At 40.6% G+C, this 16433-nt stretch overlaps 1 protein-coding gene across 1 annotated transcript in view; it reads left to right on the top strand.

The window, feature by feature from the left end:
• asap1a (ArfGAP with SH3 domain, ankyrin repeat and PH domain 1a) overlaps positions 1 to 16433 on the top strand; it is an 82464-nt gene that overhangs the window by 36103 nt on the left and 29928 nt on the right. The window contains exons 4-7 of the mRNA XM_053492668.1: positions 2512 to 2584; positions 10752 to 10897; positions 13202 to 13276; positions 15839 to 15888. Of these exons, the coding sequence (XP_053348643.1) occupies positions 2512 to 2584; positions 10752 to 10897; positions 13202 to 13276; positions 15839 to 15888 (344 nt within the window). The remainder of the gene's footprint in view (positions 1 to 2511; positions 2585 to 10751; positions 10898 to 13201; positions 13277 to 15838; positions 15889 to 16433) is intronic.

The raw sequence follows: 16433 nt of genomic DNA, 5'->3' as shown, positions 1-16433 counted from the left end.
AACTTATGATCTATAATAAGGGTGTCATTGTACAGGCACAAAGATGTGAAAAAGAAAGATAAAAAGGAAGTCTAGTCTGGTCTATGCACTGTGCATCAAAGTACAGTTTACAGGGGTAAAGTTCACAGCGGGCAGGTTACAACACAACCCCGCCATCAGTTCACAACTCTGCATCTACATCCTGTCGTCTCTCTCTCTCTCTCTCTCTCCCTCCTTCTCTCTCTCGCTCGCTCCACAGGAAGTGGTGGGTTGAGACTGAACCTGAGACGTAAACATACAGCAGGTCAGACTGAGCATGGCTGGACCGTCTGGAGCGCGCATCCCTCCGAGGCATCACGCACGCCGATTTTTCGTCTCATATCCCGCACGGATATTTATTACTGTTGCTTCAGTTCCCTGCTGGATTTCGGGATATTTAATGGGGCTGACGGCTTTACTCAGGAATTTTGCCTCAATCTTTTAGACACTTTAAGAACAGTTATAATTGTGAGGATGTTCCTGCAGGTTTAGACTGAGAAGAGGGAATCTGGCTTCCTGTTAAAGGGGAACGTATGCGTCAGGTTTTACACACGTGTTCATGTGGTTTTGGAGACTTCAGAGTAGATCACTGCGGGTAAAAACAGGAAATCAGAAAAGCACCAGACTGCTGCACTCATGAGAGTTGTCACAACTGGCTTCTTTTTATTTATTTTATAGTTTATTGCATGTTTCTTTTTGGTCCTAATGGATTTTTTGCATGATTTGCTCATGAGTTTACGTTAATAAAGGGACAGGTTTAAGTGCCACATCACTTCCATCAGCTGATTCAATTAAAATTGAAATAAAAAAGAGGAACAGTGCACCCTCTATTCCCTGACTCCACCTCTCCAAAACTCTAGGGTAGATTTTGATTGATTGATTGATTGATTGTTTGTTTGTTTGAATGTGATAGACTTAGTGTGATTGGGTGTGTGAGTGAGTGTGTGTCTGCAAGTGGGTTTGTGTTAGAGAGTGAGCGAATGATCGAATGTGTGCTTGAATGTGTGTGAGTGTAAAAAAATGTTTCGTTTGCGTGTGTGTGTGTGTGTGTGTGTGTGTGACAAAATGAATGTTGGAGTGTGTGTATGTGAGTAAAAGTGTAAACGTGTGAGGGTGTGAGTGAGGCAGAGTGTATGTGTGTGATGAAGTGTGTGTGTGTGTGTGTGTGTGTGTGTGTGTGTGTGTGTGTGTGTGACAATGAGTGTAACAAAGTGTGTATGACTGTGTAAGTGTGTAAGGGAGTGTGTGTGACAGAGTGTGTGTGACAGAGTGTGTGTGACAGAGTGTGTGTGACAGAGTGTGTGTGTTTGCGCGTGTTTGTGTGTGAGGGAGTGTAAAAAAAGAATATGTGTGTTGGAGTGTGTGACAGTGTGTGTGTGTGTGTGACAGAAAGTGTGTGTATCTGTTTGAGTGTGATGGTGTGTGTAAGAGAGAGGGAGTGTGTGTGTGTATGACGGAGTGTGTGTGTGTCTATGACCATGTGTGTGTATGTGTGTGTATGTGTGTGTATGTGTGTGTGTGTGTGTGTGTGTCTGTTTGAGTGTGATGGTGTGTGTAAGAGAGAGGGAGTGTGTGTGTGTGTATGACAGAGTGTGTGTGTGTGTAAGTGTGTATGTGTGTTTGTGTGTGTGTGTGTGTATGTGTGTGTGTGTGTATGTGTGTGTGTGTGTATGTGTGTATGTGTGTATGTGTGTATATGTGTGTGTGTGTGTGTGTGTGTGTACTGACTGACTCAGATACAGTATAGTTTGTATGTTTTGTTTCTTTTGTTTTGCTCTAAATCAGTAAATAATAAACAGTTAGTAATTAATAGTAAATAAATAAACAAACACGTCACCCTGAGAGAGCTGTACATATTAGTGTGTTACAGAGTTAATGTGGGAATATTTATTACAGAAGGGTAGATGTGGAGATGTGCCCGTGTGTGCCCGTGTGTGCCCGTGTGTGTGTGTGTGCGTGTGCGTGTGCGTGTGCGTGTGCGTGTGCGTGTGCGTGTGTGCGTGTGCGTGTGTGTGTGTGTGTGCGTGTGTGTGTGTGTGTGTGTGTGTCGTTACTGCATGCCAGTGATGCTGTTGCTAAGCAGCTGTGCGACTGCATCACTGCCACGCGGGTCAGAATCAGAGCTCGGTGTTGCGTCTCCACTCCGGCGTGAGGAGGCGTTGAGGTCTCGTCTTCCTCCTCTCAGTGCTGGAGCTCTGATGGGAACCGCCGGTATTACAGAAGCCTTCGCACTCTTTCGGGTTTCCGTCTCGCGGCCTGTTCGCTTATCTGGGCCAAAAAAGCTATCCGGCGCAGGCGCCTGGCCCTGTTGCCATGGTTACGGTAAAAGACGGAATCCCCTGTGCTTGAGCTGCGGCCTGAATGAGCGGGCGGTTTTCCCTTTCGGGTTCAGATCGATACTGATGCAGTGTTAAGAAAAGCATTTAAACTGACTCTTCTTCCTTCTCCTTTCTCTCTCTCTCTCTCTCTCTCTCTCTCTGTCGCTCTCGGCAGGCGCTGGATCAGGACCGGACCGCCCTACAGAAGGTGAAGAAGTCAGTCAAAGCGATCTACAACTCTGGCCAAGGTAAGAGCTGCATCTCCATCTCTCAGGTCTAACACTGACTTCAGCTCGACTTGCATGCCGACATGGTTCACATTTATAATTACTTGTGATGTAAATGTAAAAGTGATTGTCATGTGAACTCATCGATGCCCTGAAACGGCACGGTCGCGCACATCTATGTACCTGTCTCCATTCGCACCGTCTGGGTTAAAACATGTCACGAGTTTGTATGAGATCTCGTTCATTTCAAGCAACCTGATTAGCTACCTGGCTGAATTTGTTCTTCTAAGTAGCGTGTGTGATCGTAATATTCATGTATAACGTAGCGTCATGGACAACCGTCTTGTATAGTTAACGTTTATTACTGTAAATGTGCACTAGCTATTTCATTGGGACGTTACATCATGGAAGACACCTTTATCGAGAGCAACTTGCATTTTTATATGGTTTTAAATCTGAGCGGTTAAGAGGTTAAGGGCCTTGCTCAAGGGAAGAAACGCAGCAACTTGGTGGTTCTGGGGTTTGAACCTGGGATCTTCTGATCAATGGTTCAATTCCTTAACTCTTTGAATAATCCAAAGCAGCGACAGTTTAAAAGATTTCTAAATAAATCTTTAAGCTAGTCCGAGCTTCAAGCTTCGCTTCTTCATCATGAGAGATTCTTCGTCCTTGTAGGGGACCGAACAGGTGAAAGTCTGATGGAACAAGATCAGGATGGTTTAACACATCAATTCTTCAGCTGATGGTGGATTTTTGAACCAATCGGCGATTGAGGATGCTTCAAATCAATACTCTGCCATTTACTCTTAATCCACGTCTCGTCAACAGTAATGATTCTCTTTACGAAACTTGCACCTTCCTAAGAGTAACGATCCAAATTTTATTTAAAAGTCATGATAACCCTGTTGACTGAACACATAGCATGTCTGTGTTTAAATAACTGCAGTGGGAATTACAATGCGGCGGTCAGTAGGAACACTCAGCATGGACCTTCCTTCTCTTATCTCTGTGTCTCCAAGGCAACACGGTCTATGGGGACATTCCCAAATCCATAAAGAAAGGTCAAAACAAAAGGCTAATTAGATGAAAGCCTGAAAGATCTATACGTCTTGGGGAATACTGGGAAAATAAGGTATTGGGAAATAAAAAAAGTCATAAAGCAGTAATAATTGCAATGCACAGAGCAAACTAGAGGGCGGGGGAGCACTTCTCGTCATAATCTTCTTGCTTTTTAATACACTTTTGTCAACAAGCTTTCGTATTCCCTCATTATAAAATGTTTTAGGTCCGTCTTTAAGCCATGAATTGACTGCAGTCTTCATTTCTTCATCAGAAATGAGTCTTTGTTCTGGCAGGGCTGCTTTCAGGGGAACAAACAGGTGAAAGTCTAGGACTATAGAGAGGATGCTTTAACACCTCAAAACGAGGTTTTTGCAAAGTGTCGACAGTGTGGGCAGAAGTGTGGAGACGTGCATTGTCATGCAAGATCACAACACACTTGGTTAGCAGTCCTCTGCATGTAATCTGAAGTTCAGGCTCATGCAGGTCGAGTCCTGATAATGTTCCCATATTGGACCTTGAGAATCCCAGAAAACCGTAAGCATCAATCTTTCGAACCTTTTTCTTGATCAGCGATTGAGGATGTTTTTGGATGAATCCCTGTCTCGTCACCACTAACGGTTCTCTTCAAGAAACTTTCACCTTCCTTAGAGTATCCGTCCCAAAATTTGTTTCCAGATATCTGAGCACTTTGGTTTGTGGTCTTCCGTGAATTTTTTCGGCACCAGGTACACCCTTAGACCCCGAAAAAAAAAAAAAACAATGTACGTTGCTCTTCTTTCTTGACAATCACAAGTGGGCCAGACATTTTTGCTCGCATTGCAGTTGCAAATGAACTGATGTAACACCTTCACACCTGAGACAGTAGCCTGAGCTGATAAGAAAACTTATTTTGAAACTGAAGTTTTAATATAACCTGTGCAGATCATTTTTGATCACCTTGTATATACTGCATCTTTATTCAAAAGTTTGTGCACCCCTGGTGGAATTGCGTTTTGTTGTAAAAAGAAGCAATCTTTGGAGCAATTTTCAAAAATATAATTTTGTATACAGATGCTTTATACAATATGTACTTCTTGAAATACGCGAAAAATGAAAAAAATCTACACTGGAATTATCAGAGGATGGCATTTTCAGAAAGTAATACATTATCCGACTCTTCTAACTTTCAACAACCACAAGTTCCTCAAAGCAGCTGGACAAGGAACTGAAAATGAGGCAACAAAGCCTACAAAGCAAAAAAAAAAACAAAAAAAACGCTATATTAAAGTGCTTTCTGCTCCGGATTTCCAATGTCCAAAACGTCACTAAGAAATGAGAGTCATTGCAAATTCAAGGCACGATCTGGAAGACTAATGAAACTCTCCGGCTGGTACTCAAAGACACTGAGGATCTATGGGTGGTGACGCACCATTCCACTCTTTAGTGTCGCTCGCACCATCACGACCTGCTTGGAAGAGTCATCAGAAGGAAAGGATATGTAACTAAAAGTATCATCAATCAACAAATTATAACGCATTACTGTTTTTTTTTTTTTTTGGTAATGTAAATTAATAATGCGGCCAAGTTTGACCCTAATGGCTTTCCATAATCACAGCATGGTTACCTGGCTGTGTGTGATAATGGCATGTGTAACACATCGGATAATAAGATGACTGATTTTTGGCTCTGAGGATCCAGGTTCAAGGCCTGCCGTCAGTGCAATTAAACGTTAATGTGTGAGATATAATAAAACTGCATGTTTCCTCTAAGCAGTTCGTCATGCATTTCTTTATTTCAACATTACACGTTTATAATATAAGTAAATCTTAGTAGTTTAAAATTGTAATTAATTACTAAATTAAAGATTTTAATCAATCATTAGCTAAATTTTTTTTTAAAAAGCATCATAAAAAGTTTCTCGTCTGGGTCTGGATCTTTTAGGCTCGTCTCAGGAAACGTTTCACACGCACAGTAGATGGAAGAATGGATTCTCGTAAATAGCAGTAAATCCTGGAAGCAAATCTGACGCATTCAACAAGTAACAAGCTGAAAGGATATTGGCTTTTACGACGAGAAGTTGATCCAAACAATACCTCAAAATCCACCAGGAACTACTTGAAAGACATGCGACCAAAGCTTTTGGAGTTTTCTTCCATAACTCATACAGATGGCACCAGCCATCATCCAAACCCAGGCTGGAACTCTTCAGTGAGCATCATATATATTTAAACAGCACAGACTGCAGAGGGAGGATGACTCCAGAGGATCACGTTACATGACTGCAGCGATGATGCACTTTATCTCCAATCAGGAGGGTAGAAATCAATCTTTTGTTTCTGTTTAACCATTTGTTTTGCACTATAAATAATATTTTAATAAAAGAGATAAAAGTCATTTTATCGGTAGAATATATGCATTTTTGTTTTTTCAAATCTTGGCCATGTGCAGCTGTGACAGAGGTCAGTGGAAATGAGTACAGAAGCTGCAGATAGGGAGCGCAGTGCAGTTTGTTTGGAGTCTAAATCCCAGATGACGTTGCTGCTGCTGCCGCTGGAAATCCACCGAGAGACTCTGTAAACACAAAACCCCAAAAAGAATTAAAGTTAATTAAAATCTGGGCGTTAGTCCATGTCCAGAGGTTTGCTGTAGGGGTGTGAATCTCTCCGGCCCACATCTGATTTCCATTCACTCAGCCATGATGTTACTATATGCTGATTTGTTACAGAGTCCAATATAAATATTTGGCATATATTTCCTCCATCGTTTAAAGAAACAGTAGGCTTTAACACTATATGCCAAAAATCTCAAATATTTCGCATATATCCAATATATATTTATATTTGGCATATAAAAATATAAAAAAAATTATTGGTATACTTGATATGAATTTATTTATCTTTAAAAAAAATTGGCCTAATGTCACTGTTTGAACATTTAAAAAATATGAAATATTTGGCATATATTAAATATATATACTGTATATAATGTACATATAATTAAAAATAAATTTAATGCATATTTCTTTCATCATAAAAAAGAACAGTAGACTTAATATCACCATTTCAACACTTTAAAATATTAAATATTTGGTATGTAAAAATATAAAATATTTTTCATAAATATTTTTGTAATAAAACAACAGTACGCTTAATGTTACTGGTTGAACACTTAAATATTTGACATATATTGACATAACAATATATATTTTTTAATTTATGAATATTTGGCATATATTAAATATATATTAAATATTTGGCATATAAAAAATCAAATATTTTCCCAGATTCTATTGTTGATTATTTTGCTTTAACAGCACATCCCATAATCATCCCGTAATTTGATTCGCGTCTCGGGTCTGTGTGCATGGAGTTTGCATGTTCTCCCTGTGCTTGATGGGTTTCCTCTGGGTACTCCGGTTTCCTCCCACAGTACAAAGACATGCAGATTGGGCTAATTGGCGTTTCCAAATTGCCCTGTAATGTGTGAATGAGCGTGTGTGTGTGTGTGTGTGTGTGTGTGTGTGTGTGTCCTGCGATGGATTAGCACACCGTCTGGGGTGTACCCTGCCTCGTGCCCTAAGCCTCCTGGGATAGGCTCCAGGCCTCTGGCGACCCTGTACAGGATAAGCCGTATAGACGATGAGACGACGATAAACGTGATTCTGAGAATAAATTATTTCCTTCAGCTCTGGAAGCATTATCACTCTAAGATGATCCAGTGCTGTATAAACATGTCAGACATATTTATATTTACAGCAGCGTGCCGGTTGGTTGAGATTTCTGACCTGACCTTGCTTTGACCTTAGAGCTCTTTCGCCTCCATTACTTTTCGACCCTCCGGCTCGGCACTCCCGAGTCAGCAGATAACCTCAGACGCTCCATTTCAGACTCTGGCTCTTTTTTCCTGCTTCCATTGTGTTGTTGGATGAAGTCACTGGTTTAAGTGTGCAGCTCTAGTGCTTTACCCTGGCAGACAGGATGAAGGTTGTTTGTCAGTCTGGATGAAATGTGTTGTAGGGTTGTGCGATATTGATTTCTTCGCTGCTCGTGAGTTACCATTTAAGAAAATTGGATTAATCGATTTAATTGACCGGATAAATAAAGTAATGGTTAGCACTGTCGCTTTGCACCTTGGTTAGATTCCCGCCCCGGGGTGTGCGTGCAGGGGGTGCTTGGTGGGTTTCCTCCAGGTACTCCGGTTTCCTCCTACAGTCCAAAGACAAGCAGATTAGGCAGATTTGTCGTTCCCAAATTGTGTAAATGAGTGTGTGCCCTGCGATAGATTGGCACCCTGTCCAGTGTGTCCTAAATCTCCTGGAATAGGCGAGACCCTTAATACAGGATAACGCAGTATAGATGATGAATCAGTTGTGGAGTCAGGAGCTACCGGCTGGTATTCAAACATGCCGTATATCGCCGGATTATATTTACATCAATTAATTTCAAATGCTCTCCATTTATGTTGAGACAAAAGGTGAGGATGATCTAGTTTTAGGATTGGGAAATGGAGGCGGGGCTTACTGAAAGTGTCATTTGTCACCAGATCCTACAAATTTAGAAATCATTCTAGATTCATATGTCAATAAATTTATTTGGGATTTTTTTTTATATATATATTTGTTACACTTCAATGATTCAGATCATTAAACAAATTTTAATATTACACAAAGATAACAAAATTCAGTTTTTTAGTTAATGATTTCTTTCATGCAGGGAAAAAAGCTGGCCAAAACTAGTGGAAAACGTAATTGCCTTAACAAATAAACCCATCATTTAAACACTGCATTTTGTATCCACTTGGGTTACCTTTGAGCAATATTAAAATGTTTGATGATCTGCAACATTTAATATGCAAAAAATAAATAAATAATAAAATTATGAAGGGGGCAAATACTTTTTCACAGCAGAGCAGCATGGTCCTCCAGTCGCCACTTTCCCTGCTTGAATAGGTGTTAAATTGCAATAAATCTCCAAATCGCCCACCTGTGTGCTTAAATATTAAAAAGATGATATAACACGTGATGAAACAGTTCATCCCCGGCTCTAATCAGCCACTTTGGATAAAAGTCGGCTGTGTATTTGAGTTTGTTTGCTTTCTAAGTGCTCACGATCGTTCGGTGATGCTGGGGGGATTGTTGACCCTAATGCTGTTGAAACTCTCGAGCCTGTGGCTCCTGAGCGAGCACATTCAGTTTCTCGCATTAAACGGCCCTCTGCTGGATCTTCCTGGGAGTCTGGTGCGCTCCGGTTTTAGAAACCCAAGACAGATGATCTAATCGTACGGTTTTGCTGAGGGCCACGCATCGAGGATGGCTCCCAGATGAGCCACTGAGCGGCTCCGCTTTAACAAACCGTATTCGACATCCACCCTCTCTATTCACCATCCTAGTGAGAATTTACATCACTGCACGTTTCCTCATAACAAGCTTCTTTTTTTTTTTCTGATGTGAAACTGGCGCGTGTACGAGGGGGATTGCCTGCTTAGTGTCTGCGTTTTCACTCGGTTAATGTCTCGTTTAAGCTCAGCTGTCTTTCTGCTTGCCTGGACTTCGTCCATCCCTCTCCTTCTTTATCTCCTTCTTCTCCCTGCAGACCGGAGTCGATTGTCGGCTTCGGCGCACCACTTAATATGCATGGCTTTGCTGATTTCCTGGGCTTCCTGTGGGCCCACGGTTGGAACAGGAAGCTGTGGAAGTTCAGGGATTAGCCAGGAATCTGGTAATGCTCTGCCTCTTTATCAGTGGCATTCTGCTGAAGACGGATTTGTATACAGCTGTGTTCTTCGTGCTCGCCATGTTTCCGCCCAGCTATGTGCTGGGTCAGAATTTGACCTTTTCGTGGCTGGATTTGACGCAAAGGCCAAAACAATAACTGCCCAGTGTTTATGCAAACAATAGAGACCAGACTAAATGGTTTTTCTATGGGGTTGGAATTCTATTCATAGGTCAGGACTCCACCATTACCCAGGAAATACATCCTTACTCACAATAAAAGGTCACTGAAATGTAATGGGCAGCCAGACAACTGAGAGGGAAAAGTGTGCATGCCACATGTTTTAATAGAAAAAAAGAAAAGGAAAATGTAACTAAGATGGCCGTTCAAGTCAAACCGGGACTTGTGATGAAATTTATGGTGAATGAAGGCACCGAATCGATTAACATTTAATGAAGATGAGAATTTTATCCCTAGTAAAACATGTGAATGCTGCAAATGTTAATTCCGTGAATGACGATCCCGGGTGCAAGGTGATCCGCCTGATCCTTGAAAAGCGACGGATATCTCCTTGCCATATTTTCAGAAGAGACGCCTTTGTCTATTGATACTTTACACGCACTCATATACAGTACAAACACCAATTGCACAGTACAGGAACTCAGCTGGAAGGTATTGCCACATCCCTCGTACAGTCCTGACCTCGCTAGAAACCATTTCCACATGTTCGGGACATTTAAAGGAGTTCCTGGGAGGCCAGTGTTTCAGAAATTAAGTCTGATCATGCCTCTGGCGTACTAAGAAAACTTGTTCATTTATCCTGCACAACCAAAAGTCCCAGTTTGACTTGAACGCTTCTTGTTTTTTTACAGTTTTATTAAAATAATTAGCAAAATATTGAACCTCGAACACATTTTTGTTTTGGTTACATTTTAATCCGTTTCCCTACAATTTACTCATTTGCTAATCCTCAGCCACTTCCCAACTGCCACCTGATCACACTCACTCCCACCCAGAGAGCACAGACGGTTTTGCTTCCTTGGTTTCAAGCCGTGAATAACTGGAATTTTGAGTAATCAGGCTTTTAATCTGTCAAATCTATAAATAATTTAAAAACTCTGGTATACTATATTTCGCGAGGCATTTGGTGCATGCTGTTATGGGAAAATATCACCGTGGTGATGGTGTGTGTGATACAGTCTGATGCGAAGCGGAGCAACTGTCACCCACAAAGCTTATTATTGTCTCTTAACATGTCCTGGAGTGTTTTATTCTTTCTATAACTCTGACTGTTATGGAACAATAACACACACGTTCCCAAACGTCATGTTACTATAGATTCCCTAACCTATTGAGCGATCATATGCAGGAGTTGAGCACTGTGGAATATACTGTAATAGTGATTTGATTGCGTTTTTTCTTCTTCTTTTTCTCAGAGCATGTACAGAATGAGGAGAACTACTGCCAGGCTCTGGACAAGTTCGGCAGTAACTTCATGAGCCGGGATAGCTCTGAACTAGGTGCCTCCTTCATCAAGTTCTCAAGTCTGGTGAAGGAGCTAGCGGCTCTGCTCAAAAACCTGGTGAGAGGTTCATGATATGAGCTGTTTGATCCACCTTTTACTGTATGCCACTAATATTTGAATCAGTGTTTGACAGTAACATCTGTTACTTGAGCTTGCTTTGTCACTGCAGCTGGAGAAAATATTAAAAATAATTGATTAAAAAAATGCAGACATGGTTTTCATCCAGTTAATAAGGGCCCAAGCACTATGAAATCAGCCGTATTACATCATAGTGTGTGTAGGGCCCTTTTGTTCGTCTAAGGATTATAATTGAGTTTTTTTTCCAACCATACAGAAAGTCAAACTTGGTTAGAAACAGTCTTCACTATGCATGTCATGGGCTCTACCCAATAGTTATTTTGGGTTGCTTGCAAAACACACCCAGTGGATTTTGATATACTCCTCCTAGGGGATTTATACGATCGATGTTAAACCAGGCCCATATGATCTCAAGACATTAAGGATGCAAAATTGCGAAGGGATTTTTGATATAACAATTGGTTGAGCCGTGGCGAGGCCTTAAACATATGGCGAAGAACTTTCTTAGTTATATACTGTATAATTATATGGTTCAGTATAATATATTACGTCATAATGGTAACTTATACCGAAAATTGTCTAATAACTTCCGGAGTGAAATCATGCTCATGCTTAACATGACATCATAGTGTGATGCTTTTTTCCAGCACAAAACGTTGTATGGAGGTCTTAACATGCTCAAAAAGCACACAGGTTGCGCAGGTGCTTGGGCCCACTCGTCGCTGCTTGCTAATATATTTTGTCTTGTGATACTGTTAATCTAATAACACACAAAGACAAAAAAAAAAAAAGTGAGGAATCGATGCTTGTCTTGCGCATAGAAATAACGAATGTCAAAAAAAAAAATCTTTTGACTTCGGTAAAAAAAACAAAACAATAAAAGCAAGAGTAATACTAAACAAGAATACTAATTAAATACTGTATATATAGTCAGGCTGCAGTGTTTCATTTTCTTTGAATCGAAGCAGGTGTGGATCGAAGCAGAAAGTCTGAGAGCATCCGAGCGAGAGCGAAATGGATTTAAGGGGAACCGTAGTTAGGTTTGATTGCAGCGAGAAAGTGATTTGGCAAAGAATCAAGCCATTGCAGGAAGAGGTATTTTGGGATGCAGGATTTTGTTTGCGCATATGAGCCGTCAAACTGAACCAAAAGACAGAGCTGTAGTGCTGCGGAAATGTGATTATGGTGTTCTGGAAGAAGAGAAAAGAAATTTTGGATGTGATTCACTAAATGTTTTAACCAAGGCGCAATTTTTGATTGCTAAATTAACATTGCACAATGTTTTGACAATGTTACGAAAATTGGTAAAAAAGTTAGAATAAGTTTGATTTGACGATGTCAAACGACGTTGACGCCATGACGACAGGGTAACGTTGAACGAATGCCCCTAACACAGTGTTGCAAAACAGGATTAGTACTAAACAGATATATTATGCACTAAGAGATGACCTGAGATACACCCACTGTGTGTGGGAAGCTGTTGTATCCGTGCCAATCTCTCACGTAATTCTAAACCCTGTTAGAAACTTTTAGGATCATGCATGTGGTGGGTCATTGTGTGAATGGATGTTTATCAGCATAAATGCTCCGAATAACGGTTTCGTTGTTTTGAGGTTGTACAAAAAGTAATGCAAAAGTGTAAATATCTTTATTTTTAATTAACCGACATAGTTTGCTTAAATTGCACGTATTAGTAACTATTCCTCTATACAAATGTACTACTCCATAGAGATGCGAATCTGTCTTCTTATGATTCTTTAGTCTGGCAATTCATGCATCTCCAAAAAAAGGGTTTTTTTTGTTTAAATATATTCAGTTCTGTAGCACAGCATCATGTGTGGTACGACTCATACCCAAAGTCTTCTGGAATAGGCTCCAGGCCCCCCATGACCCTCTACACAGGTTAAGCAGTATAGAAGATGAATGAATGTCTAGAATTGTAAAATCTAAAAAAAAAAAATAATAGTTTAATATACAGTTGGTATATTTATAAAATTGTGATACTTATATGATGCTGACACGGCAATTTTACTACTGTCTTTTAAAAGCAAATTACAACAGTCATCCAACATTAGAGCTCCCTCTGGGTAATGTCTATGTCTGTTTCACCAGGGTCCCAATTTACAGTCTAATAACTATGAAAAGGCCCTTATTTTCAAGCATGTACATTTACGTCTTTTCCTGGTCTTGTAATGCATCTAGCTATTGAACTGCAGAAGTAAGCTTTTTGTTTTGCTTTTTTTCTTTTAAGTGTAACACTTGATTCCTCTCCTCTATTTCCAGCTCCAGAGCCTGAGCCACAATGTCATCTTCACCCTGGACTCTCTGCTGAAAGGCGACCTGAAAGGAGTGAAAGGGGTGAGATTCCCGCTGCCTGCCCACTCTAATTGGGAAGGAGGCTCTATAAAATACATGCGGATTAAATTAGAGAGCGCGCCACATCATGGCGTGCGAAACAAATGGCTACTGTTACCGCCAGCAAACTGTGTGTGTGTGTGTGTGTTTGTGTTGGTGTGTGTGTGTGTGCAGTACTTTTTCATTACTTGATATAACACCACAGCATTATCCCGCGATGCTTCCTAATTATGATGTATTACCAGATCTGCCGAACTACCCTTTTTGTAGCGAAGCACCACACAAGCTAGTACAATTTACCAATGAAAAAAAACGCAGGCTTTCTCCTCTTTCTCATTAGTAATCTCACGACTTCTAATGTTTTCCTGCTTGAAATACGTGCCAGCGCTCTGTTACAGTAAATGGAGATTATTATAATTTTTTTACATAAAAAATTTTTTTTTTGAAACATGCTATATGATATCCGCCGCCTGGCCAACAACAACAAAATAATTATTATTCAGTACATTTAAATAGTCATTCAGTACATTCAGGTCATCAGCTGAAGCAAACCCAGATGGTAACACTACCTCCAGAGGCTTGTACAGTGGGCACTATGCATGATGGGCGCATCGCTTCATGTGCTTCCTTTCTTACCCTTTTTACGGCTCCATCACTCTGGGATAGGGTCAAAGACCATGTGACCTGTTTCCATTGATCCAAAATCCAGTCTTTATGCTACCTGGCAAATGAAACCTTTTTTTTTTTCTGACTACTCTCACTAATGAGTGGTTTATGGCCGATCCTGGGAGTTTTAGTCATTTCAAATCTCCTTAGTTGTTTTCTTTGCTTGATGCAGCCCAATAATTTAACTCTTATCTAATGACAACTTTTTTTTTGTCCACGCAGTGTATTTAAAACGTACAAGCAGTTGTAGGTGCCTAGTATTTGTAGTGTATCTGGTATATATATATATATACCATAAAATGTATAAAAAAAAATTTATATACACTTCAGGAAAAAAAAACACTTGCATAAATATTTAATATAATATAACAAATTGCTATAACTGCTATGCATTAGATATTGATATACTGTATATGATCATATTATTAATACATATTAATAATGCCAGTATATTAATATAATATACATCATAAAAGTTTTCTTTTCCTTAAGTGTGTAGACATTTTTAGGTTAACTATATATACTATACATTTAAAAAAAAAAAAAAAAAGGAAATCCCCATAACATGCTCATTAATATAAACCTGTGTGTGTGTATAAATACTACTTATATTGTTATGCCTTAAAAAGCGTGGTGGCTCCGAGTGGCGCAGTGCTAAAGTTCTCGCCCTATCATCTGGAGATCGCTGGTTCGATTCCCGGGTGATGCTGTTACCTCTCACAGCCGGAGGTCTAGAGAAAGCTGATTGGCCGAGCTCTCTCAGAGGGGAGGGGTGAGAGGTACTTGCGCTCCCACATCAATCACGGCTCTGCAGCCAATCAGGGGCGTCTGTGAGCTCGTGCACGCGGAAGGAGCGGCTAGCGCTTTCCTCTGAGTGTGTTACTCCGCCTCTGACGGTGCGTGAGCAAGCAGTTTGAAAAGATGCGGTCGGCTGGCGTCACGCGGTTCGGAGGAAACACGTGATAGTCTTCGGCCCTCCCGGCTGAGTGGTAGTAGTAGCCTTAATGTGGGAGCCCCCTAGTGACTGGGAGGAATTGGCCACGACTAAATTAAGGAGAAAATTGGGAGAAAATCCAAAAATAATAAAAAAAAAAAGCGTAAATGATATAAAATTTCTTCAAGATTTTTTGGTTTCAGCCAAATATTTCAGAGTGGAGTAGTTTACGCTTTCAAAATCGCTCATACCAGGCAGACTGTACTAACGTTTCTGCTGTTTTAATAAACTAACGGAGGCTAGGAGTGACCAAGGATTAGGCAATTTCCCAGGAAGAAAATATTACTGTAATACTGATACAGTCACAATGATGGTGACGATGACGATGATGATGATGATGGTGATAATGATAAATACACAGCTATTATATGATTACAGGCTTTAAGTGGGTTTGAAGCGGCCATCAGTCTGGACATTACGCTGAGCTATACGGAAGAGTTCTGCAGCTTCAGCTAAACGTCCGAGTGCAGGCGATAAGTCTCTCGTTTTGCCCCGTAGACAGACTGTATAATACATCCTGTCCTCCTCCTCCTCCTCCTCCTCCTCCTCTTCCTCTCTGACTCAGCAAGAACAAACAACAGAAAAAAAGCACATAAAGCTGTTCATGGAACATGTAGCTCAGGATAGAAACATCTCCCCGTGCGTTATAAACCATAATTGAATCCAGGAAAAAGTGTTGCTGTATCCTGCTCATGTTTTAGGAAAATAATCATTAAGAAAAGATTTGGATTTTTGGTTGTCATGTAAACTTGTTTTATTGGTAGTAGAAAGGTGGGATTAAGCCTCCTAATAGTCCTGCGATTATCTGATCATTAATACTGTATGTTACTCATTTTTTCTGCAATAATTATGACGTGATTCTTACAGTATCGTTACTGAAGAAATGCAATTTCTGACATTTACAGGATCTCAAAAAGCCCTTTGACAAAGCCTGGAAAGACTACGAGACGAAGTTGTAAGTAATCTTATGTTTTTCAGGACTTGTACAGGCAATGTACATTATAATAATGTGGTATAATAATAATAATAATAAGGCACAGTGACTTAGTGGTTAGCACTGCCGCCTTGCACCTCGAGGTTCCGGGTTCGATTCCCTCCTCGGGTCTGCGTGCATGTCCTTGGTGGGTTTTCTCTGGGTACTCTAGTTTTCTCCCACAGTCCAAAGAGATGCACATTCGGCTAATTGCCGTTCCCAAATTGCCTGTAGTGTGTGAATGAGGGTGTTTGTCCCCTGTGATGGATTGGCACCCTGTCCAGGGTGTACCCCGCCTTGTGCCCTAAGTCTCCTGGGATAGGCTCCAGGCCCCCCGCGACCCTGATTACAGGATAAAGCTGTATAGACAATGACTGAGTGATTATGGTAATAATAATTAGTTTTAAAATATTTCCAGATCGACAGAAAATACATTTCTGGTAAAAACGACTTAGGATCTCTGCTAAATGAGATGAAAGTGAGATATTGCCTATGCCAAACTAGGTGAGATCATTTATCTGACTGTA

This window comes from Clarias gariepinus, chromosome 1, assembly GCF_024256425.1.
Source record: "Clarias gariepinus isolate MV-2021 ecotype Netherlands chromosome 1, CGAR_prim_01v2, whole genome shotgun sequence".
Lineage (NCBI taxonomy): Eukaryota > Metazoa > Chordata > Actinopteri > Siluriformes > Clariidae > Clarias > Clarias gariepinus.
The sequence above is the reverse complement of the archived record's forward strand: the minus strand, read 5'-3'. Positions and strand labels throughout refer to the sequence as shown.